General features: G+C 47.5%; 1 protein-coding gene across 1 annotated transcript in view; it reads right to left on the bottom strand.

The window, feature by feature from the left end:
- The window catches only part of TOX2 (TOX high mobility group box family member 2), a 172,785-nt gene that overhangs the window by 22,503 nt on the left and 126,301 nt on the right, over window positions 1-23,981 (bottom strand). Inside the window, exons 4-5 of the mRNA XM_054274919.1 lie at window positions 6,911-7,150; window positions 1,183-1,410 (exon numbers count right to left, since the gene is read on the bottom strand). Coding sequence (XP_054130894.1) covers window positions 1,183-1,410; window positions 6,911-7,150 — 468 coding nt within the window. The remainder of the gene's footprint in view (window positions 1-1,182; window positions 1,411-6,910; window positions 7,151-23,981) is intronic.

Genomic DNA, 23,981 nt, shown 5'->3' with positions numbered 1-23,981 from the left:
AATGGCTTTTTCCCTCCCTGCTGCTCTCAGTGCTGGCCAGGGACACCCAGAGACACAAAGCTTTTCCACTTGTGAATTATGGTTTATTTTTCCATTTTTCTCCATAATGACAGATGCCTCTTGATCATGTCAGTGCTGGTCCACTGCTGGTTCAGGTTCACTCCTGAACCCCCCACATGCTGAAGCAACAGCAAAAACCAAGCCCCTGTCCTGCTGGGGTCACCCTTCTGACTTTCCTCCCCTCTGCAGATGGGGAATTTCTGTCTGCATGATCCTACAGTGATCCCCCCAAAGAGGAGAAAATGGAGCTGCAAAAGAGCTTTCATCCCTGGAGATCCCTGAGGGGTGGAAATCAAGGTTCTATCCCAGCAGAACTTCAAGTTAAATGGCTTTTTCTGTCCCTGCTGCTCTCTCCCCAGATGAAGCTGCTCCCAGTGCTGGCCAGGGACACCCAGCTGGAGCTGTGGCCAGGAGTGCTCCCAGCTAAAGCCTGTTTGGGGGCAGGACACATCCCACACCGTGTCAGGTCTCACTCTGACATGAAGTGCTCCTGCTTGGGGGCAGGACACATCCCACACCGTGTCAGGTCTCACTCTGCCTGACAAACAGCCCTCCTTGCTCTGGGAAGTGCTCCCTGGGGTTCTCTCCATAGGAAATGAGCAATTACAGGCTTTTGTGACTGACTCAGCAGCAGCCAAAGAGGGAAAGCAGGAGCTGGAATTCTCCACGTGAAGCAGACAAAGTGGCTGACAGCTTTGGGGCAGCAAGGTTTCCTCTGTGAGGCCACTTCAGACATCTCCTTGTGAAGCTTTTAAAGCCTGACTGCCGGGTTTGGAGCCAGCAGCACAGGGAGTTAATGGTGTTTAGCCTGTTGGCTGTCACTCCTTGTAAGTAAATAAGCAAATACAAACCCATCTCCCATCTCCCTGACCCTCCCCACGTCAGGGAAAGCCCAACTGATGGCTGTGCAGAGTGTGAACTTATCAAGAATAATTAGTTGTCATAAAAATTTTGCTCTTCCCCATGCTAGAACAGCAATTTTGCACATGGGCATTTCAGCACTGCTCCTAAAAACCGCTTTTTAGCCTGTGGAAGCCCCTGGCCTTGCCCTGAACATTCCTGCACCGTGGAAATACACATTTCAACAGCTGAAAGACAAAAATAAATAACTCAGTTACTCACTTGCTTTTGTTCTTCTCCCAGGCTGTCCCACATGGATGCCACGATTTTCGACACGTCCCCGAAGGTGGCATTGGGGTTTTGCCCTTTGATGGCTGCTTGTGTGTCTCTGAAAAACAGGGCATAGGCTGACACAGGCTTCTGGGGCTCATTGGGGTCCTTCTTCTTCTTCTTCTTTTGGCTTTTGGGCTTTTTGCCCAGGTCTGTCGAGGGTCTTTTCTCTCCAGTAGCCTGCAAAAGCAAGAGATGAAGCTTAGCTAAGGTCTGATACCAGCCCCTGCTACAGCTGCTGAGCCAAGGAGATGAGAGAGGGAATGGGAAGTGGAGATGTTCCAGTGTGGAGGGGGGCAGCAGCTCTGGGGTCTCTTTGTCCCCCAGGAGCCTCTTGGACCATTGCACAAACTGCAGGTGGGTGCCTGAGCCTGCTGTGGTGTCTCCTCTCAGAGCAGCTCATAGCTTGGGTTCATCCCCTTGTCCCTTTGTCACCCTGTTCTTCTAAATTTCTTCTTAAGCCTTCTGATGTTACATTTTTGTAGTGGAGTTTCTCACACACTTTTCATGTAAATAATGATTGTTTTGCATTCCTTTCTGGAGGAGGAGAGAATTGATGGACTGTTGGTTTGACCAGTGTGGCTGGAGAGGTGGCAATTTCATTCTCCAATCCATGGTCACTTTTGAAAGTCTATAAATATTGGAGTTTGGAAATAAACTATGCTCTTTTTACCTTGGACATTTCAGTGTGTGCATATCGTTCATTTCGTGTCCTATTGTGACATCCCTGCTCCAAACCTGAGGCTTTCCAGTCCTCAGTCACTCTCCTTCCCCATCCTCCTTCCCAGCTCACTCACTCCTTGATCCTTTTCTGGAACCTCTCCACCTGCTTTGCTTTCCCAGCTAGGTTGCTTTAGCAATCCATGGATTTTCCAGACTTGGCTTCCACATGGTTTCTGATTTCCACCCCACTGAGCCCCCTCTGCATCTGCTCCTCACTTCCCTCCCCATTCCAGGAGGGCTCTGAGCACTGACCAAGCAGCACCAGCACCACATTAAATATCACAACAGGGTCGTCCAAAATTTGCTCTATCCTGCTAACATATATGTGCCCTATCCAGAAAAACATCCAAAATTGAACTATTTTAATCACACCAATTAAATGCTTTGCCTGTGCTGTTCACTCCTCTGACTGATCTGGGTGTCACCATGATATTTTCTGAAAAATCCTCTTTGCCCAGGATTTTCTCCTGGGAAGCTGAGAAGCCTCAGAGAGGAATGAAAACAATAATTATCTGATTGCTGCTCCTGTGTTTGTTGCTTTGGAATGTGGCCTGGACATTGGGCCAACAGGTGAATGTTTGATTGGCTCCCTGTGAATTGTTTTTAATTAATGGTCAATCACAGCCAGCTGTGTTGGACTCTCTGAGTCAGTCATGGGTTTTTTATCATTCTTGTGAAGCCTTCTGATGTATCCTTTTTCTTTGGTACAGTTTTAGTATAGCGATATGATATGATATGATATGATATGATATGATATGATATAATATAATATATAATATAATATAATATAATATAATATAATATAATATAATATAATACCCCTGGAAAACACTTGGTTACCCATCAAAGCTCTCAACTGGCATTAATGTGGCCAGTGGAAGGTGGCACTACAGGGAAGCACCACTGCCCTTATTTCATAGCGAAGGAAAACCTAAATACACCAGATAGCAGAGAATGGAAGCACTGGCTGGATCTCTGCACCCTTGAGGGCAAAGAGCACACCAGCCCCTCCACCTGCAGCCCTGAGCTCAAGGCACCACCATCAGCTGCACAGGTTGTTGAATAACTTGGAAAGACACAGCTCTAAACATCAAGATCTTGTGAAAACAATGATTCCAACTGAGCTGGGGACAAACAGCCCCTTCTCCTGATGGATTGGTCAATTTGAGCATGTGCCATTGGTCAATTTGAGCATGTGCTTGGCAGTGCCAGGATTTAAGAGGCTTCCCTTCAGCTGGCAAAGGCCAGGCACGGGGAGGAAAAGGGCAGCAGCGTTCCTGCTCTCCACTCTGTAGCTCTTGACTGATCATTAATTTCAGTATCAGCGCAGTGACATTTGTCAAACAGACAGTGACCATTAGTGAATGAGCAGAGAGATCACAAAAATTGCATTTAATTTAAAATTGCCCAATTGGGCTTGAATGGGAGGCCTGGAGGTGAAAGGCCAGCTTATTAGGAGGAAAAAAAAATGCATGACAGGCTTTCAGCCCATTAGGAAGTGGGATGGTATTTTAACTAACTGTGATCCCCTTTGACTCAGTGGAGTGCCGTGGAGAACCTGCTCCCACACAGCCACTGGCCAGGCCAAGGAGCTGGAACAGCACAACCCCAGCTGCATTTACAGCTCAGGCAGCACCAAAGAGTGTCGCAGACATCTTTTTCACTAAAAATCCTTTCTTTAGGATTTTCCCTTCTGGGAAGCTGAGGCCCCAAAAAAAGAATGTAAACAATGGTTATCTGCTGCTGTGGAATGCAACAGGTGGATTTTTGATTGGGCCATCCTGAATGTTTATAATTAATGGCCAGTCAAGACAGAGCTATCTCAGACAGAGTCTGAGAGAGCTGCCTTTTGTTATCATTCTCTTCTTTTCTATTCTTAGGGGAGCTAGCTTCTGAGGAAATCTTTCCTTTTATTTCTTTTTAGTATAGTTATAATGTAATATATATATATAAAATAAAAGAATAAATCAAGCCTTCTGAACATGGAGTCAATATTCTCGTCTCTTCCTTCACCTGAAAACCCCTGTGACCACGGTCACAAAAGAGCACATGGGATTTAAGGAAAACAGCAGCAGGGAGCAGAGCAGGATTTGGTATTCATGGGGTGTTCCAGGTGTGACACACGTGGGATGAGACAACAGCCTGGGCTGGGGCCTCAGAGGAGTTTTGACCAACCCATGGCTGAAGTCAACCCCCAGTGAGCCAGTGCCTCACTGCCCAGAGCATCTGCAGCCCCAAGGATCATCCCCATGGTCAAGGGAACCAGGGAGGCTGGGGGGGAAGGAAGAGCTTGGCCACCTGCCCATGGTGGCCACTGGCATTGGAGCTGCCCTGGAGAGGCAGCAGAAGGTCTGTTTGGTGGCAGATGTGGACTGGGGCAAGGAGGTGATCCCAAAACTTGGTGCTGCCTTAGATGTTGAACCCAGGAAGAGCTGGAACATCATGGACACTGTGATTTTAATAACTATGGAGAGTGACCACTGACCCAGCTGGAATTTGGGCTGTACCCAGCTGGAATTTGGGCTGTGCCCACCTGTCCCTCCCAGTCATGTGCACCCACCCCCCAGCTATGAAGCAGGTAAATACACCAGTGAGGCTCAGAGACCTCTAAAATCCAAAAGCTCCCTGGCTCAGAGGACCTGAAGGACTCATTTCTTTAACCTGTGACCTTCTAGCTCACAGGATTATTTTCTGCTTGTTAGATGTTGTTTTGATGCAGAAAAGCCCTCAATGGTCACGTGGAAAAGTGACTGATGGGTGAAGGCAGCAGCTGTGCAGACAGAGAAAGCAAACAGAAACCTGCAGGCCACAGTGTGGGTCTGCTGCTTTCCTCATACTCACCATCTCCTCCTCCCTCAAATATCACTCCCACCAGCCTGGGGGGTTACAGGACAGAACAATGAGAGGGATTGCCTTAAGGATTAGGAAAAACTCTAATCTCTGCAAGCTGTCATCATCTGGACATCTCCAGATTTCCCACCCCATGGGCACCCCTGGCTCAGGGAAGCAGAAGATCCAGCCCCAAAGCTGTGCCCTGCTCAGGGACTCCTGGGTGGCTGACAGGAAAGCTGGGTGATGCTGGTGGAGGTATAAAAACAGAAGCTGGTGTGTCACTACACTGGAACTCATTTTCTCCTGACATGGAAGATTTCAGCTCCCAGGTGCACAAAGCCTGGAGCTTTGTAATGCAGCTTTGGGAGATGGCAGGCTGTGGGATCCAACAGCACAACCCCTCCCACAGTGTTCCCTCAATGTGGAATCACAGAATTTCCAAAATTCCATTTGTTTTTAACCTCATGTATCCTTTTTTTTGTACAGTTTTACCCACTGAAGCCGTGTTTCCACCCACATGAGCACTCAGCTTTGAAATACCCCAATCTGAAGTGAAATCTGCCAATGGATGAAAAAATACAGGATTTATGGGAATCCATTTTCCTGGATTTCCATGAAAAGGGAAAGATTTTTGCTCTGTCCTATAATTTTCCTAGTTTTCCAGCCCATGCACTGTTTGCTGCTCTGGTTATACATTCAAACCCTGTCACAACATCTATTTGGGTGGGACAAGGTTACAATAGCAGTGCCTTCAGGAGGTTTTCCATGGAAGGCTTTAATCAAAGTCCCCAGGGAGCCCAGCAATTCACCTGCAGGCACAGAGGCACTGTGATTGCAGTTTGCCATCAGTAAATAACAGCCACAGATTCCTGGAACATGGCACATGTTGTTTGGCTTTGCTGGTGCACTTGGACAGAGATGGACAACAATCAAGATGCGCCCAAACCCCCAGGAATTCCTTGGGTTTGTTGGTGCTACACTCAGCAGCAGTTGTGTTGGCTGTAGAGACCATTTGGGACACTGCTGACCACTGAAAACACCACCTTGGTGAACTAAAAGGCAGAAGATTCTTTGAATTCCTCTTTGTTCTCCTTAGCAAGCCATGTCCAAAGAGCTCAGTTAAATCCCACCATGAGTTATTTTCCTTCCCTGTTTCAGTCTCTTCTACCCACTACCAGAAATCTAATTTAGCTCCAAGCTTTTGCAGACTCCTAGCCCTGAAGTTGCTTTGCTCATGGCAATCATCATCCCAGGAAATCTGTGGCCTGATGGAACTGGTAAAACGTGAGGGCAGAAGAACAACTCTGATCTCCAAACCTGCTGGGTGAGTGCCAGCCTGCCATGCTGGGCCTCACCCTGCGCTGGGAACAGTGCCCTCATCCTTGGGAAAGGCTCCCACTATAAATGTCAAAACAAGACTGTGGGGGTACCAGTTGTGGGTTTCTCTGGGTCTGGATTGAAGGCACTTGAAACAGTAATTCATGTTCAGATTCAGGTGTTTATTATTTCTTATCAGCAAAACAGTCTCACCACTGTGAGTTCTGCAGCTTTTCATTAGAGGGCACAAAATGGCCAACAATCTCTTGTTACAAGATCTTTTAAGACTAAACTATCTAATTAAGAACTGACACCTGGATTATTTTCCCTTTTAACCCAATAACTGATCCCACAGAGCTCACAATGCAGAATTTTCTGCCCAATTACAAAATACCACCCAAACCCATGGAGAAGAAGGAAGAAGCAGCATGAAGAAGAAACCCAGGATGACACCCTGTGCCCTCCATCTTGCTTCCATCCACAACACACTAAAAATCCCAAAACCTCAATTTCTCACCAAGTGATGCACCTACACTGCTCTCTATACACCTATATACTCTCTATATACTCTCTATAGACTAGAATCCACATCCTAGTGGATTCCAGTCTATTCTGGAGTTTAGGAAACTTTCTCCATGAACGAGGGTCAAAGTCAGTGCTCCCCTGGGGATCAGGACACCCCAAAGCAGACAGAGAAATATTCCCAGTGCCCTGGGTTTCCACACACACAATACCAGAAATCTGTGATTTTATTTAGCACAATTTACCCCTCCCTGAAAAGCGCCAAATGCGGCGCGGCCGCGCGTACCTTGTAATGCGACTCGGTCTCCTCTTCCTGAGTGGAGCTGGAGGGAGATGGGGTGGCAGACTTGCTTCCCGGGGGCGAGGGGGAGCCGTGGGTGACCCCGCTCCGGATGCCCATCTGGGAGATGAGCTGGGACTGGCTGAGGGCGCCCATGGGGCCGCCCAGCATGCCGGGCCGGTTGAGCAGCGGCACTTGGCGGTTGGACTCGTAGGACGTGGCGTCCGAGTGCACCATCTCCTGGATCTGAGGGAGGAGGAGATCATTGTCACTACAAAATTCATTCATTCATCCATTTATTAATTTTCCATACTGCCAAATCACTTTAAGGTTGATTTCTGGTTTAAATTGTTCTACATGGCTGGGAAAGTTTTCCCTGAGCTCGCTTCCAAACGAGGCGAGGGCTGAGCACTGTGCACCCATTTCTGTGCCCATGAGCCAAACAGAGAGGTGCTAAATCAGCTTTGTGTGTGGGGCTGTGTGCCCAGAAGGTGCCCCTGACTGCCTCAGGGACCACTGGTGGCTGGCACCTATCAAGGGTCTGAAAAAAGATTCATAAACAAGCAATTTATGGCAAATTCACCAGGAGAAGTGAAGCTCCTCCAAGCCTCATCCAACCTGGCCCTGGATACTTCCAAGGATCCAGGGACAGCCACAGCATCTCTGGGCACCCTGTGCCAGGGCCTCCCCACCTTCACAAAGAAGAATTTCTTCCTAATATCCCATCTAAACCTACCCTCCTATAAATTAAAATCATTCCCCCTTGTCCTGTCCCTCCATCCTTTGTCCCCAGTCCCTCTCCAGCTCTCCTGGAGCCCCTTTAGGCCCTGGAAGGGGCTCTAGTGTTTCCCCAGAGCCTTCTCTTCCCCAGGTGAGCACCCCCAGCTCTCCCAGTCTGGCTCCAGAGCAGAGGGGATCCAGCCCTTGGAGCATCTTCATGGCCTCCTCTGGACCCATTCCAGCAGGTCCAGCCCCTCTACACCAAGAAGCAAATAAGAGATGAGATGAGATGAGATGAGATGAGATGAGATGAGATGAGATAGATGAGATGACAAACCCTGCTGTTTTCTGCATCAAAACCCCATTCCCAGTTTGAATCATTTTCCCCAAAACCCCATTTTCCCCCAGGATCCCTCCTTGCTGATCTAGCAGAGCTTGATTCCTGCACAGCCTCATCCAGCCATGGAGTGGGAGGGAGGCAAACCCTGCCTGAAACACTTGCCAGACTTTTCCCCTTTTACATTAATCTGATTAATGCTAACACGAGTTTAAAGGCCTGAGCTCCTGATCAGCCCACTGAGGTGCAATCCCTTGTTACCAGGGGAGCTTTGCCAGCTTCATCAGCAGCACACACAGAAGGAAACCCAGGGAAGACCTGTGAGGCCTCCAAAGGCTTCAGAGGACATAAATCCAAACACAAACCCAGATTTACTGCTGCAGGTCAGGAATCAAGAGCTTTACACCACACTTTTACACAGACAGAATGTTCTGCTCTCCTTTGGACTCTCCAGCAGTGTCAGCAGAACAGCTTTCCCTGGATCTGCCCTTTTCCTGAATTAATTGTGAAGTGAAGGGATTGAACTCACAGGAATTAAATAAATTCCTGCATTTCAACAGCAGAGTCTGACTGAGGCTGACTTAGGGGCCACAGAATTGCTGCCCTTGGCTTTGGTGGTGTCAAGGAGGCAGCAGGGCTGGCTTTGCTTAGAGGCAAAGGGGCACAGAGCTTAAATATGCTTTGGTTAGGGGCATAGAGATTAACTATGGCAAATTTTGTGTGCCCTTAAAACCTTCTAATGTGCCCTTGAAACCTGAATATGTGTCTTACTGCAGAACTCTGGCTGTCCTGGTCATAAAGACATCGAGGATGATGCACCCATGGAGACAGACACCAGGCTTGGCCAGCACAGGAGGCACCAGAGATGTAAATTTTGCATTTAAACTGAATTTTCAGAAGTCATGGGAATGGTCTGGGTGAGACAGGGACTGTGCAAAGTGGGGACACAGCTCCCATCTGCTGAGCAGCCAGCCATTCCCAAACCCCGCCAAAAAAATGTACATTTGTCTTGGGTTTCGTCAGTTTAATCCAGACCTTTCATGTTGGAGAAGATCTGCCAGCTGCTAAGGAAAAAGAATAATTTATTGTCCTTATTTTAAATTTAAATGAAGGGAAAGTTTAGAAGACGGGTGTTGGAGAAATGGGGCAGGCTATGAGATGTGGCTTAAAAAATTCTAAAATTTAAAATAGCTTGCTCACGTTTCAGCCACAGTAGTCTCCTGAGGAAATACTGTATTAAGACAATTTTTTTTAAACTTTTATTATGTGGCCAATGGACCACAACAGCTCTGTTTATCCATTAAATATGTAATCACGCACTTTTCTTTACAGTGCATGTTATTTATGCATCAGAGCAGAACAAGTCCAGGAGTGCAATTATGGATATGGGCCACATGCTGTAAATGCCTCTGAAAATTTGTAGGAAAAACCAGGAACCTGAGCCTGGCTCAGAGAGCCCCATGAAGCCCCATGCTCATAACAGCCCCATCACAGAACCCTTTTAAGTAGCAGAGACAGCATTTTTCCTGGCACATTCTTCTTCCAAGGATATCTTAGCCTAAATGCCTTCTCCCAACTTACATCACTAAAGGGACCCCATAATAAGGATGGGGACAGACCTTTATTCAGGTAATAGGACAAGGGAGAATGGTTTTAGACTAAAAGAGGGTTGGTTTAGGTTAGATATAATGTAGGAGTTTTTTAGAATGGAGGTGGTAAAACACTGGCACAGATTTTCCAGAGCAGCTGTGGCTGCCCCTGGATCCCTGGCAGTGCCCAAGGCCAGGCTGGACAGGGCTGGGAGCACCTGGGACAGTGGAAATGCCCCTGCCATGGCAGGGAGTGACACTGGATGGGCTTAAAGGTCCCTCTCAACTCAAAGCATTCTACAATTGTACGATAAAAAACTGGTTTTAATTGAATATTGTTGGTGCTTCTCTCCCTCTCCCACATCTCCATCTCTTCTCCCCCAGTCCAGGAGGCTCTGCAGGACATGCACAGCTCCTCACATGCACCCTGCTGACCAGGAGCTGCCCCCACCATTTGGCACTCACTGCATTTCTCTCCATTTCCCTTTATTTATTTATGTTTTTTAAAGCAATTTTGGAAGCAGCATGCCAGGCTGCCACCTCCCCATCACTCCTGGTGACGGGTCCTGGTGTCCCCAGGAGTGGTGGAAAAGCCACTTGAGTTTTCCAGCTGTAAAATATTTGGAGTGAAAATGAAGGTGAGTTGTTTGTGTGCAGCACTGGAGCTTCTTAAATAGTATCAAAGGTAGGGAAAGGGTTATTTCTGCTTCCCACTGCAGGATCCTGGTGACACTGAGCTATTTCAGGGGCACCCCAAGCAGGTGATCCCCCCTAAAAAGACCCAAGGAAAGAGAGACCCCCAGGAGCAGGATTTTGAGATGATTCCCTGCAGCAAACTGCCTAATTAGCCAAGGAAATGATGAATGAAACTGTGATCACGGCAAACCAAAGTGAAAGGAGGTAATAAATGCTGTGTGAAAGAAAACAGCCTGCTCCTGTGGGATGCAGTACCAGCCTGGGCTCAGTGGGGCTGTCCCATGCCTTTCCCTGCCCCACAGAACCCAATGGAAACACAGTGGAATTAAACATCCCCAGAAATGTGATCGGCTCCTTCTCCAGGAGCAGAGGCTGGGAGAGGCAGGTCAGACCCCATGTCCATCCCAGGAATTCAGCACTGCAAGCTCACCACGAGGTGCTGCAAAAGGCCCAGGATGGGTTTGCAGCCTGTGCTGCAAACATCTTTCATGTTTTGCATCTCAGAGGAAACCCAGAGTGCAATGTGATGCAGTCATAGCTGAAGTAATTAAGTGCATCTTACTTAGCAGATTCCCAAAGGCTGTGCTAACTCAAAGACAGCTCCTTTTTTCCCCACAATATTTCCATTCTTTTAATGAATATGCATATCAGGCCCATAAATGCTCCAGCTAATCCAGAGAAGGAGAGAAAAACAGGCAGACAAACAGCACATGGTCCATGTTGTCCGTTGTGAGGAGAAGGGGAATTTCAGGAGTGACAAATGCCATGAGGAACAGCCCAGCTGGGGACTGGGGTGCTCTGCTAACACAGATAATGCTTCAAATGTGCCAAGCCCAGCTTCAAATGCACTATTCCCCAAAATTCTAATGTAAAAAGCACCCCCAGGCTGGGGGTGCTCATCTGGAAAAGAGAAGGGACCAGGGAGACCTGAGAGCCCCTTCCAGTGCCTAAAGGAGCTTAGAAGGAAGCCGGAAACAGGATTTATAGCAGGGCCTGTTGTGACAGGGTGATGATTTTAAACTAAAAGAGAGATGATTCAGAGCAGATGTACAGAAGAAACTTTTTATGATGAGGGTATTAAACACTGGCATAGGGTGCCCAGAGCAGCTGTGGCTGCCCCTGGATCCCTGGCACTGCCCAAGGCCAGGCTGGACAGGGCTTGGAGCACCCTGGGACAGTGGAAGATGTCTCTGCCCATGGCAGGGCGTGGAATGAGATGTCTTTAAGGTCTCTTCCAACCCAACTCATTCCATGATTCCATGACTCCCACCCTGTGGCATTCACATTCTCTGAAAAATCCCTTCACCCAGGATTTTTCTCCTGGGAAGCTGGGAAGCCTCAGAGAAAAGGAAAACAATTCTTCTCTCATTTGCTTCTCCTGTGTTGTGCTCACATGTGGAATGTGTTTGGAGATTGTTTACCCACAGGTGATTGTCCCATTGCATTCTGCTGGGAGTTGTTTTCACTCTTTGGCCAGTCAGGGCCAAGCTGTGTCAGGACTCTGGAGAGAGTCACCAGTTTTCATTATTATCTTTTTAGCATTCAGTCAGTATCCTTTCTGCATTCTTTAGTATAGTATAGTATCGTATAGTATAGTATAGTATAGTATAGTATAGTATAGTATAATATAATATAATATAATATAATATAATATAATAATAAATTTGCCTTCTGAGAACAGGGAGTCAGATTCATCATTCCTGCCTTTGTTGGGACATCCCTGCAAATAAAATACCACCCTTCCCAGGGTCAGTTAACACAGGTGGGCTGAGCCTTCCTCACCCAGGGTCTTCCTCTCCAGGCAAGGCAAGCAGCAACTCCAGGGGCAGCCAGCAGGCTCATCCCCAGCACAGCTTCCTCTCCTTGGTTGAGTTTGTTCCCAAGAAGAAGCCATTCCATTATAATCACAATCAGCCAGGGAGAGGAATTATCTGCTGAACAGCTTTGAAGCAAAGTTTTCCCAGCAGGCTTTTTCTGTATTGAAGTTTCAATGTAAACGCATCACCATAGCTGAAATACTTAAAGATGATTTACTTAAAAAAAGAGAGAGAGCAGGAGAGAGAGGAGCTGATAAGAAAATATATCCCCAATTACTACCCCTCCTCTTCCCGATTTGTAACTGCTCCTAATAAACTTTCATGGTCTGTGTAAAATGCTTTAGTGCAGTGACAAATTTCTGCTGGAATTTGAGATGTCTTGTTCAGAGTAATAGCTATCTCACACAGGTGCCCAGCTGCTATTGTAAAATCAGTAAGCATTTAATTGAAACAAATGACTATAATAATAGTACATTATCCCTGCAGGCTCATAGCCATAACAGTTTTAATTATTGAGTTAAGAGTCAAACTAATTTATCCTTTAAAGTAACAGCCACATCTTTGGCTCCACCGATCATCCTATTATGAACACGAGGGGAGCGGTTGGGAAGGATTTAAAAAGGAAGTAATTTATTTTGGAGGAGGTGGGGGGCATTTATCACAGGGCAGAGGATTTCCCTGTGCTCTGGCATTCCCAGCTGTGGCTGTCACATCCCTCCTGGCTGTGTCCAGCTCCCAGAGGGACTAAGCCAGCTCCTGGGCACCTGGACCTCCACCAGGATGCCATGGGGGGGCCCAGTAGCAGCACAGGAATCCATGGGAACTGCTGGTGCCAGATTTGGGGGTTTGGGCACATGGAAATTTTTTGGATATATTTTGAAATTACAGTTTGTCTTCATTGAACACAGTGGGAAAAAAAGGTTTTACAGGTTCAAGCTTGCAAACATGATCTGAAGGAGCATCTCTGAACTCAGAGCCAGGCAGCAAAGAGGAAGAATCCACATTTGTGGTTTTAGAAAGCATTTCTGAGACACAGACATGCCCTGGGGCAGGTTTAAAGGCACAGCTTTCCCCTGCCCTCGGTTTCATGACCTTTGCTGCTTTTATGGTGGTGGCTGTGACATGGGGGATCTAAAGCACCTCTGAGAGCCCATGGGGCACCACACAGGGAGGGGATGGGGAGAGGAGGGTGGCAAGGAGGGGAACTCCTCCCTGTGGGGGTCAGAACCTGCCCAGGGGGATGGTGCACTTATCACATCGCTCTGTGGTTGATCCTTTGAGCAACCAGAATGCCTCCATGGCCTACCTGTGCTGCCAGCCCTGGAGGTCATAGCCCAGGAGCTCCCATTCCTGGAGCTCCCAGCCCATTCCTGGAGCTCCCAGCCCATCCCTGGGGCTCCCAGCTGATTCCTGGAGCTCCCAGCCCATCCCTGAAGCTCCCAGCTGATTCCTGGAGCTCCCAGCCCATCCCTGGGGCTCACAGCCCATCCTGGAACTCGGCCCTGGAGCTCACAGCCCATCCTGGAGCTCCCAGCCCATCCCTGGGGCTCCCAGCTGATTCCTGGAGCTCCCAGCCCTTCCCTAAAGCTCCCAGCTGATTCCTGGTGCTCCCAGCCCATCCCTGGGGCTCACAGCCCATCCTGGAGCTCAGCCCTGGAGCTCACAGCTCATCCCTGGAGCTCACAGCCCATCCCTGGAGCTCCCAGCCGAGCCCTGGAGGGCTCTCACAGTTTCTCCATCCCCAGAGCACTTGCAGAGCACCATTCCCTTCGTGCCCTGGCCAAAGACACAGAGCTCTGCCCTCTCTCATGTTCCCCACCCTGTTCATTGCTCTGGATGCTTTTTGCACATCTCCCTCAGCAGCATCCACCCAAAACATCTCCCAGCCCTTTTCCAGAGCCACCATCTCTAAAGACAGGAGATGGTGCCATGGAGTGCACAGCTCAGCAGGATCCTCAATTCCCATTCATGAGCAAAAGGGCACCTCAGACATGTGGCCAGGGACCACCTCTAGCTCCACCTCAAAAAAGATCACCTTGAAAGATCTTTTTTGCTCCTGCAAGGGGGGCAATGCTGTTTTCCAAACACACATTATTTATTGGGGATCTGTTTGCCATGCCAAAATTTCTGCCTCTCTGCCTTGTGCCACCTTCCTGCTCCCTGCAGCATTGCTGCCAACTCCACTGGCAATTGTTTAATGAAATTATTCATTATTTCCTTTGGCAGAAACATAAAAACCTTCCAGCAAGACAGAGTGACAACCAGCCCACCAAACCTGTGCAACACTGGCTTTGCATTGTTCAACTTCCTCAAAAAATTTTGCTCTTCCAAGTCAAAAGTCTTGCAGATGTCTGGGTGTGTTATGCTAACACTGTTACCTCTATCACCCAAACCTGTAATCTCATCAAAAAAGATATAAAGTCAGTTTGACAAGATTTGTTTTCCATCAGCCCATGCTGATTGGCATTAATTATATTACCTTCCTTTAATTCTTTATTAATTGAGGCCTGGATCTGCCACTCCATTATTTTGCTGAGGATTGATGACAGACTGACAGGTCTGTAATTACCAGGGCTGTTCTGTTTCCCTTTTTAAATATTTGCACATTAGCTCTTTTCTAGTCCCCCAGAGCTCCCCCAATATTCCAGGAATTATTAAATTATTAAATACCAGCATTAGCAGAGCTCCTCAGTTATCAGAAGCCATGTACAGACAAGCTCAGCCTGATGGCTTACAGGGAACCTGAGCAGACAAATATGAGAAAAGAAACTTTTCTGCTTTAAGTGCTTTAAATAAACCCCTGATCTCTCCAATGAATGTTGGCAGTTTCAAGTGCAATGCTCTCAAACATGAAGCTTCACCTTAAAGCCCCACAATGTCCCCAGACAAGGCTCCCAGGGCTTCTCCCAGTTGTGTTTATGTGGGGATGGACTGAGAGCAGCCCTGAGGAGGACCTGGGTGGATGAGGAGCTGAGCATGACCTGTCCATGAGCACTGGCAGCCAAAAACCCAACTGCAGCCCGGGGTGATCCCACAGGGAGGGCAGCAGGACAGGGACAGGACAGGCAGCATGTTCCTTCTGCTCTGGTGAGACCCCACCTGCAGAGCTGTCCCCAGCTCTGGGGACCCCAAAGAAGGAAGGAGGTGGAGTCTGGAGTGACCCAGGAGGCCACAGAGGTGCTCCAAGGGCTGGAGCCAGGCTGGGAGAGCTGGGGGTGCTCACCTGGAGAGGAGAAGGCTCCAGGGAGAGCTCAGAGCCCCTTCGAGGGCCTGAATGGGCTCCAGGAGAGCTGGAGAGGGACTGGGGACAAGGGATGGAGGGACAGGACACAGGGAATGGCTCCCATTTGTCGGAACTCAGCACATCCCTCTGGGTGCCCAGAGTTGCTGAGGACCCTGCTGGGGGGCTCAGAGACACTGGCACACAGCCCAGAGCACCTGAGGATTTGATTTTGACCCCTGGAGCAAGTTACCAGCCTTGTATGAGGACCAGAAAGTCACAGAGGTTTGAATGGTGTAATAACAAAATGATCACAGGGTGAAAATGTAGATTTTAGGATTTTTTGGTATGGGGGTTATGGGGACAAGATGGAGGAATCAGGGCGTGTCCAGCCTTTCTTCTTCTTCTTCGTGTTCTCCATTTTCTGCAGTGATGTTGGCACTTTGGGATTGGTTTAGAGTAGAAGTGCACTCACTGTCTAACACAGGTGATAGGTATTGGGCATTAAGTGTAAATAAGTTATACGTAGTTTGTAGTATAAAAGGACAACACCGCCTTGGGGGTGGTCAGAGTGCCTATGGCTGCCCTGCTGAGCAGATCTCTGCTGGGCAGAAAGAAAATTTTATAGATAAGAACTAATAAACAACCTCAAGACCGAAAGGTGAAGAGTCCAGACTCGTTCTTCAGTTGTGTGGACCGAAGCAGAGACACCCTGCACATCTCGGGGCAGCAATTAACAACCAAAAACCCCAGACCCACTGCCAGAGGGCAGGGATGGATGGGACATTGGGAATGAATTCCTGCCTGTGAGGGTGGGCAGGCCCTGGCACAGGGTGCCCAGAGCAGCTGTGGCTGCCCCTGAATCCCTGGCAGTGCCCAAGGCCAGGCTGGATGGGGCTTGGAGCTGCATGCAGTTGGTTTTTAAGTCCCTTCTAAGCCCAGCCATCCCAGGATCCAGTGATCTGGAGGATCAGGGTGCCCCTGGCACTGGGAGAGCAGCTGGGCTGTGCACGTGCCCCATCAGTGCTCCTGCAGCTCCCAGCTGGAGAACTGTCTGTAAATAACATCTTCAATAAACTCCATGTTTTTTTAAAGTGCATTATTTTACGGATAAAGAACAAGCCTGATAATTCAGTGAACATGTTTGCAAATAATCTATCCCATTAATTTCCAGCCTGTTTTCTGAACACGTTATTTAGTGATTTTGCAAAACCCATTTGTAGAGGAAGGGAATTGATACTCATCCAGGCAGAACACCATAACACCACCACCAAAAGCTGGGGCAGAATTCCCTGGAATGGGCACTGGGAGGTAATTAAACAGCAGCAGACCCTGACCCCCTTTTTTTTATAGCCCATGGGGGGTATAAAACTTAATAAAATTGTCACAGCCCATACATGTGTATTGGAAAGACAGGGAGAAGCAGCTGTGGAGGGGAGTAGAAGCAAAAGGAGCAGATGATAAAAATCCATGGGTGAAGGTGAGGGGCTGAGGGGGCCAAGATGGTGCAGGGAGCTGAGAAGGGTCTGCATCAGCCCTGAACCCATCCAGAATTATTTCCTTAATCTGGATTTCTGTCTCCACACTCGAGGTGGATGGAGGAGCAGACAAACTGATCATGGAGTATTTTTGTTGCATTATTTGGGTGTAATGGTGAGGCAAAACCATCCCAAGCAAGGGGAAAATATCTTTCAGTATCAGACCTGTTTATCCATCAGATTTTCTTTCATTTTTGTCTTCCACCTTTGAATCCCAAAGACATTGGTGAAACACGGAGTCAGTGTTAAAAGCTTCTACAGTAAGTGCCCCGATAAACAGAACTTGCTGCTTCCAAGGCTGGGGTGACACTCCACAGGTGGTGTGGGGCTAGAGGTGGTCCCTGGCTCGTGTCTGAGGCGCCCTTTTGCTCATGAATGGGAATTGAGGATCCTGCTGAGCTGTGCTCTCCATGGCACCATCACCTGCCCAGCAAAGCCATCCCACAGGCCAAGGATGGGATGTGAGACACAAATAAACTGCTGAGAAGCAGAGATCTGGTGTCACGGAAATAACCCTAGGCATTAAAAAACATAAGGAAAAGCAGGAAAACACCAGAGACAGAAAGTTTTCCCCATCTTCAGCTCAACAGAGATTTCTTGGGGGGTTTGATTTTCCTGGTGGTTGCCACATCCTTGGTGTTATTAGATGTTTAACATGCTGTGTTACAGCTCAGCCTCCTTATGGGACTTTGAACTGCTGAGATGGACTAAAGTTCTGCTCCACGTGGGTTAGGGGGCCAGTAATTTAATTTCTTGTTTGTGGAAGCAGCTTGGGCAGGGCCAGAGTGTGCTGTGCTGTGTGTCCTTGTCAAGGAGGATTACACTGAGCCCTTCCCCAGGGAGAGCACCCTGGCACACCCCTGGTGATAATCATGGAACTATGCCCAGCCTGGCAGGGCAGCAAGAATCTTCTCTTTGGCTGCAGAAGGTGCTGGATTGTGTAAATCCAGGTGTTTCCTTCTCAGGGGGATAAAAATTCACATTGGCAAGAGCACCTCCAGCTCCTATGGGACCCATCTCAAACACTCCCCTATCCCAATACTGGCCCCCTCATCTCCCCCAGCATTTACTGCCCCCTCCCTGGGCTTGTGCAGCTGATTGAAGCCTCTCTGCACTCCCAGCTTTCCTTTGCTTTCTGTCTCTCCTGGCTCTTTTCACACATTTTAGATATTGCATTCACATAAAGCAATAGACTCACAGGTAATGAGAGACATCCACGTTTTATTGCATGGAGCATTAAAAAAAAAGGAGAAGGAGAAGAAGGCAAAAAGAAGCAATTTTAGAACACAACAGGAAACTGGGAAGACTAGATAGAAAACTCATCCCAGTGGGATTAAACTCTGGGAATGAATTTTAATGGGTTTTTTTTTTTTTTGATTGCAAAGTCTCACAGCCCACTTTTCAAACACCATAAGAAACGCTGCAGCATTAGAAAGAGTTGAGTTCCCAGTGCTGATCCCACATCTGCACACAAACCACAGCTCCTGTGCACATCTGCAAGAAGCTGCCCCCTTTTTGCCCCCACTCAGTTTCCTTCTGCAGGCAGATATTGCTGGGATTATTGTGTTAGTTTGGAATAAGTGTTTCATAAGGACCTCATAATACCAGGAATACCAGCATGCAGGGAAGGAGGATGGCTCTGTGGCTCAATATGGGTTGGGAACCTGTAGGATTTTCAAAGCTGGAGCACTATGAGGCAAAACTGAACCTCCAGCACACCAGTTCTCCACCAGCACAGTGATGCTCTTGGCCTGCAGGGGGGAACTGCAGGATGTGCCACGACCTCCCTGCATCACACAGATGTTACCAGGAGGCACAGCCAGTTATCTTCCTGCCTTAAATTACAGCAAATGCTGAACACGCTTAAATTAGGTGTGAAAAGCCCAAATCACTCTGTACATACAAAATTAATTGCAGGAGGGAAGGGGGAAGGGAAGCTCCAGAGTCAGATGCTGTAACTTCTGTTCTGAGTCTTGACAATGGCAAACCCATCTCATTTCCTAGCCAGCCAATACAACTGCTCTTCCAAGTTACAGACAGGCCAAAATCTACATCAATGCAGAATGGAAGCCATACAGATTTAGGAAGTGCTCACTTAGGTTCCAGCACAACTTTAACCTGAGCTGCTGCTCTGCCTGCCCTGTGCAATGCAGTTTATTGGATTAAATGTAGTGCATTAAGGGAGACCAGGGAAAAAATATTCAGTCCAGCAGCATCTCTGTCTTCCTTGGCTTCCTCATAATGGATAACAAACACCTCAGAGATTCATTTATTTCCTTCTAACACCCAGACAGGCACTCAGTTCCTGGAGGTGAGATATGCCATGTTAAATGAGGTTTGGGTCTGCCCAGGACTGGCTTGCCACAATAACAAGTGTTCCTACTGCCAGTCCTCATTTAATCCTGGTTACAGCAGGGATTCAGGCCATCACAAACACTTCCTTCCCTCCCAAAGCACATAACCCCAAGTGGTAAACCAAGAGTAAAGCATAACCCCATTAGAGGCTTGATTTTTTTCCCCTGGGATTACACACCAGCACTGGGGAGCTTGATCAATTGAGCCTTGAGGTTTAATCAATACGTGCCAACAACAACATTACTGCATTCCAGCCATGCTCTCCATTCATCACCTTAAGTAACTCCAGTCACCCAGAAGACAGAGGCACTAAAGCAGCAATTAAAGTCTTGGGGGAAGTCTGAGTGTGTGGTGGTGTTTGAGGGTCTCAGGATGAGGGAAGAGATGAGAATCTTGGCTCTATGTTTCAGAAGGCTGATTTATTATTTTATTATATATATTATATTAAAAGAAAATTAAATACTAAAACTATACTAGAAGAATAGAAAGAAAGGAGACATCAGAAGGTTAGAAAATAGTGAGTACTAAAATCTTGTGACTGACTAGAGAGTCCAGCACAGCTGGACTGGGATTGGCCATTAAGTAAAAACAATTTACATGAGATTAATTAAAGATGCACTTGCTACATTTTACAGTAGCAGATAATTATTGTTTACATTTTGTTTCTGAGGCCTCTCAGCTTCTCAGGAGAAGAATCCTGGCACAGGTATTTTTCAGAAAATATGTCAGTGACACGAGCACAGCCGGCGGCTCCTGGGACAGCCCTGGGTGTTCCCTGCTCCCAAAGGAGCTTCCACCTCCAGCTCAGGCACATCCCCCTCAGTGCCAGGCTGTTGATTAGATGGATATGGCAGGACTCAAATGCAACAGAAAACATTTCAATTAAAAAAAAAGTGATGGTTATTTTGTCTTTCACGTTGTGTCACCAAAACATTTTGGATGGCTCGGCGCTGCGTCTGCATTTCCATCTGATCAGACACCGAGCACACGTGCCAGGCTCGTGTTTACATTCCAGATAAAGTCACAGATCCCAGCAATCTCATTAACCTGCTGCCCTGGAATTAAACAAAACCACCTGGAAAGGCAGCGCTTTCCTCCCCCACGTGCACCACAAGACACCTTTGGAGCCCCCCAGCCAGGCTTTGAGCATGGGTGGCTGCACGGCGGTGTGAGGATTTATGCTCCTTGGAATACTTGACAAGTTTTTTCTGGCCAGGGAGTTTCAGCACAAGTGTTGGCGTTCTGTAAGAGCTACAACTGTGTCTGTACACATGGACAGGCTTTGGGGACAAGCAGCAAGGTGAAGGGATGGCTTAGGGGGAGCAGGTGGAGGGGAAAGTACAAGAAATATTCACACTTCCTAGGGGCTGAGCATCAGCTGATGAGGAGCTCAGGCCTCTCTGCTGTTGGGGACATTGCTGTCCCTTGTTTCCCAAGGTCACAGCCACGTTGTGAGTGCAGCCCCCAGCCCCTCACAGGCACAGGGCTCCTCACCCTGGATATGGACAAATGGCAGGGACTCTGCAGCCCTGTCCCTATGGGCAAAAGGGCCAATCTCCCCCAGGAAAAAGCCCTTTATGGACTTGCCAAATAGAGACAAAACCATCCCCGTTTGGCTCTGAAGAATGCAGCAATCTCAGCTCCAACTCTGAGGTTTACACTTGTTATCTACACACATCCTCCTTTCAGAAACAAAACCCTAAAGCTGCTTATAGGAGACAACTGCCAAAAACTTCCATCACTGTCACAGACTCGTTTGCCAGGAGCAGAAAATATTGCCCAAGTAGACAGGAGTGGATCATAGAGGAAGTGCAGCAGCACACAGGTCTGGGAGAAGCTCCAGCAGGATTCTGAGATCCAGCTTGTAGGAAGGGATTTGATCTCATTGGTCTCAGCTGCCCCAGCTGGAAATGGAAAAAATGAATTGCTCCAGACCCAGGATGGGCAGGTACAAATGCTGTGTCATGATAGATGAGATTTGCAAAAATTAAATCATTCTCTCTTCTTGAGATGCAGAAGATGAAGAAGAGCCAAATATCTGGGAAGAAAGGGTTACTTTTCAATCGAAAATTAATGCACTGAATTCTGAATTAACATGTGGGATAATTAAAACCATCTTTCCAATGAATTTATTATAGGATATACAAAGCTAATTATAAATTCTCTGTTGCTTAATCCCTTGCAGTTTGCTAATGCAGCGTTGAAATCTCTTTGGCCACACTTGTTTAAATTATTCATTAGACACAGCAACAGTTGTGAACTGTAATTTAAATTGGCATCTCATGAATATTCAATCAATACAATAAACACTGGAATGTTTTACTGCACACTGCTCGATAGTTTGTGCTGAAGCTTGTGTTGACACATTTTTATTAACTCTTTATAAAGGTGTTACCTATTTATGTCACTGATTACAATGAGAATTAAAAGTCCCACTCATAAATATTTGTGTCGTTTTCTTAAGAGAGACAATGTAATTAGGCAAAGCTTCAAAAGTCATAATTAATGTTGGGTGGCTCTTTCCCTCCTGGTTGCTCTGAGCACGTGGACTGGCAGGATTTCAAAGCCTGGCACGTGTGGCCACGTCACAGCTTTGGCACCACAGCTCTCCCAACTGCCCAGAACAAATCTGGGGGTGTGAAAAATGCCTATTTTATGATTGGCTTTTCGCAAATATTAAAATGAATCTTATATGTGTTGTGTTAGAAAGTTATGCTGTATTAATTTTCTTAAGTAGTGTGTTAAATATAGTTATAACATAATGTTAAAATAGAAACTATGCTATGTAGGATACTTTTTTTCTGAAGAGAGGACTTGCATTGAGACAGCAGCCACAGGACACCTGAATCTTTCAGAGAAAGAGAATTTATTGCCCCATTATCAGGAGAAATGAACTTCTTATTGCTTCACTCAGCCCTGAGACGCTGTCAGGATTCAGAGGAAGAAGTTGACACTGACCAGACAGAATCCTGTGTTTGAGTGGAATTTATGCACCATGTATGAGGTGTATGAATATGCAACAGGCTGTTGCTTTTAAGGGGTAGTCCTCTGTTAACGTGGGTCCTTTTTCAGGCTTATTTTGCCCAGAAAAGGTACCTGGACTGTCCATAACTCTTTGTTTTTATTGTCTCATATTGTCCTAATCCCAATTGTCCAAATTATGATTACTCCAATTGTATTACTATTTTTATAACCATTTTATTATCATTGAACTTTTAAAATTTTAAAAACAAGTGACTGGCATTTTTCACAGGTGGCACTGTGGGCTGGCCTGAGTCTGAGCTGGCACCCCTGCAGCTGTACTGTGCCCTGCTCCCACTGCACAGGAGGTAGAAACACATGGACAACTGGACATACTGTGAATATTTGCACTCTGCTCGCCAGCCTTTGGTCCATCAAAATTAGGAAATAAAACCAGCCACCATAAAATCCCTACATGTGGCAGACTGATGGCTCTGCAGCACCTTACAGGCTTTTAATGGGGCATTTTTAGCAGCAGCCCTAAAAAGCCATTCTCAAGAGGCTGTACAATTCTGTGTGGGTTTCTATTTTAAGCCTGAACGTTTTCATTTCTAAGCGAGATCCTGCTCTGACCAGAGACTGTAAAAATGACATGTTTGCACTCAGTGGCTGTGGCTTCTCAGCAGCACCACATAACACACAAGGTTAGTTTAGAAATTAAAATATTCCTCCCCACTGCCAATGGAGGGAATATTCCCTCCTTGCAAACAGGGCTGGTGACATGAGTCTGAAGGTATCGGAGGTTCAGGCTGTCCTGTCGGAGTGTCGGGAGTGGGACAGTCGGTACAGACAGACACGAGAGATCTCTGCAGCCAGGGCTGGAACTTGGGGTTTATTGCAAAGGGCCTGGGGGCAGGGCCCTGCTGGGAGCTGCCAGACACAGCCCAGAGCAGGCCCGAGAGAGGAGAGGGGGAGAGAGGGTGAGAGGGGCAGAGAGTAAGAGGGTAAAGAGAGCGAAGTTCCCTTTCCAATACAATAAACCTTCTGTGCTGAATATTCTGATTCTCACCAACCAATCTAGTACAATATACAAATCCTACAGCATTTACATACAGCCTACAAGAATCATTACATTACCATACTGTGTTACCCTAAAAACTCCTCTTTGGGCCCCTTCTGCCAAGCTGGCAGGGTCTGCTCTGACCCTTGGGCCTGTCTGCAAGCAGAGGGTGTTGTTCCATCAAAAGGGGATCACCTTCAGCTGGCCACACCATTGTTTTCCAGTTGTTCAGTAAATGAGGTATCTCAAAGCTTGCTTTCATTTCAATCTCACTTATAGTTTCCATATTCTCAAAATCTTTCGCCAGCCAATCATATTGATAAGGCTTTCCTGCTTCATCTTCCCCAACACTCTCCCAGTGCTTTCAGCAGTGTGGTGAGCTCCAGGAAAACCCCCAGACTCAAATCTTCCCTCCTGTGCACTGATCCCACCCTCTCAGATCAGAGCTGCCAGGTGGGAGATAACAGCAGCCACTGCCTTATTTCCAGAAGACACAGGATTTTGTTTTCTGGAGCAAACACCAGCCAGGATTTTCTCTGGGACACACCAAACTCTGCTGCCTTGCTCAGGGGACAATATCGCTGTCCCTGTGTGGTGTGGTGTGATCCCATTGGCACATGGATGAAGGAAGGACCAGAGGCCAAGCAGTTTATCCCAGCAGGAGATGTGGTTGATGCTGCTGTGCCCAGGAGCTGGTCTGAGGCTCTGTGTCCCGAGGAGAGCACAGGGAGACGCACGGGAGGGACCCCAGCAGCTCCCAGCTCCCTCAGGAGACATCCCTGCC

The sequence above is a fragment of the Melozone crissalis genome, unplaced genomic scaffold, assembly GCF_028551555.1.
Source record: "Melozone crissalis strain CALT ecotype California unplaced genomic scaffold, PUWL_Pcris_2 ptg000017l_1, whole genome shotgun sequence".
Lineage (NCBI taxonomy): Eukaryota > Metazoa > Chordata > Aves > Passeriformes > Passerellidae > Melozone > Melozone crissalis.
Note: the sequence above shows the minus strand (reverse complement) of the source record. Positions and strands in the feature narration are given on the sequence as shown.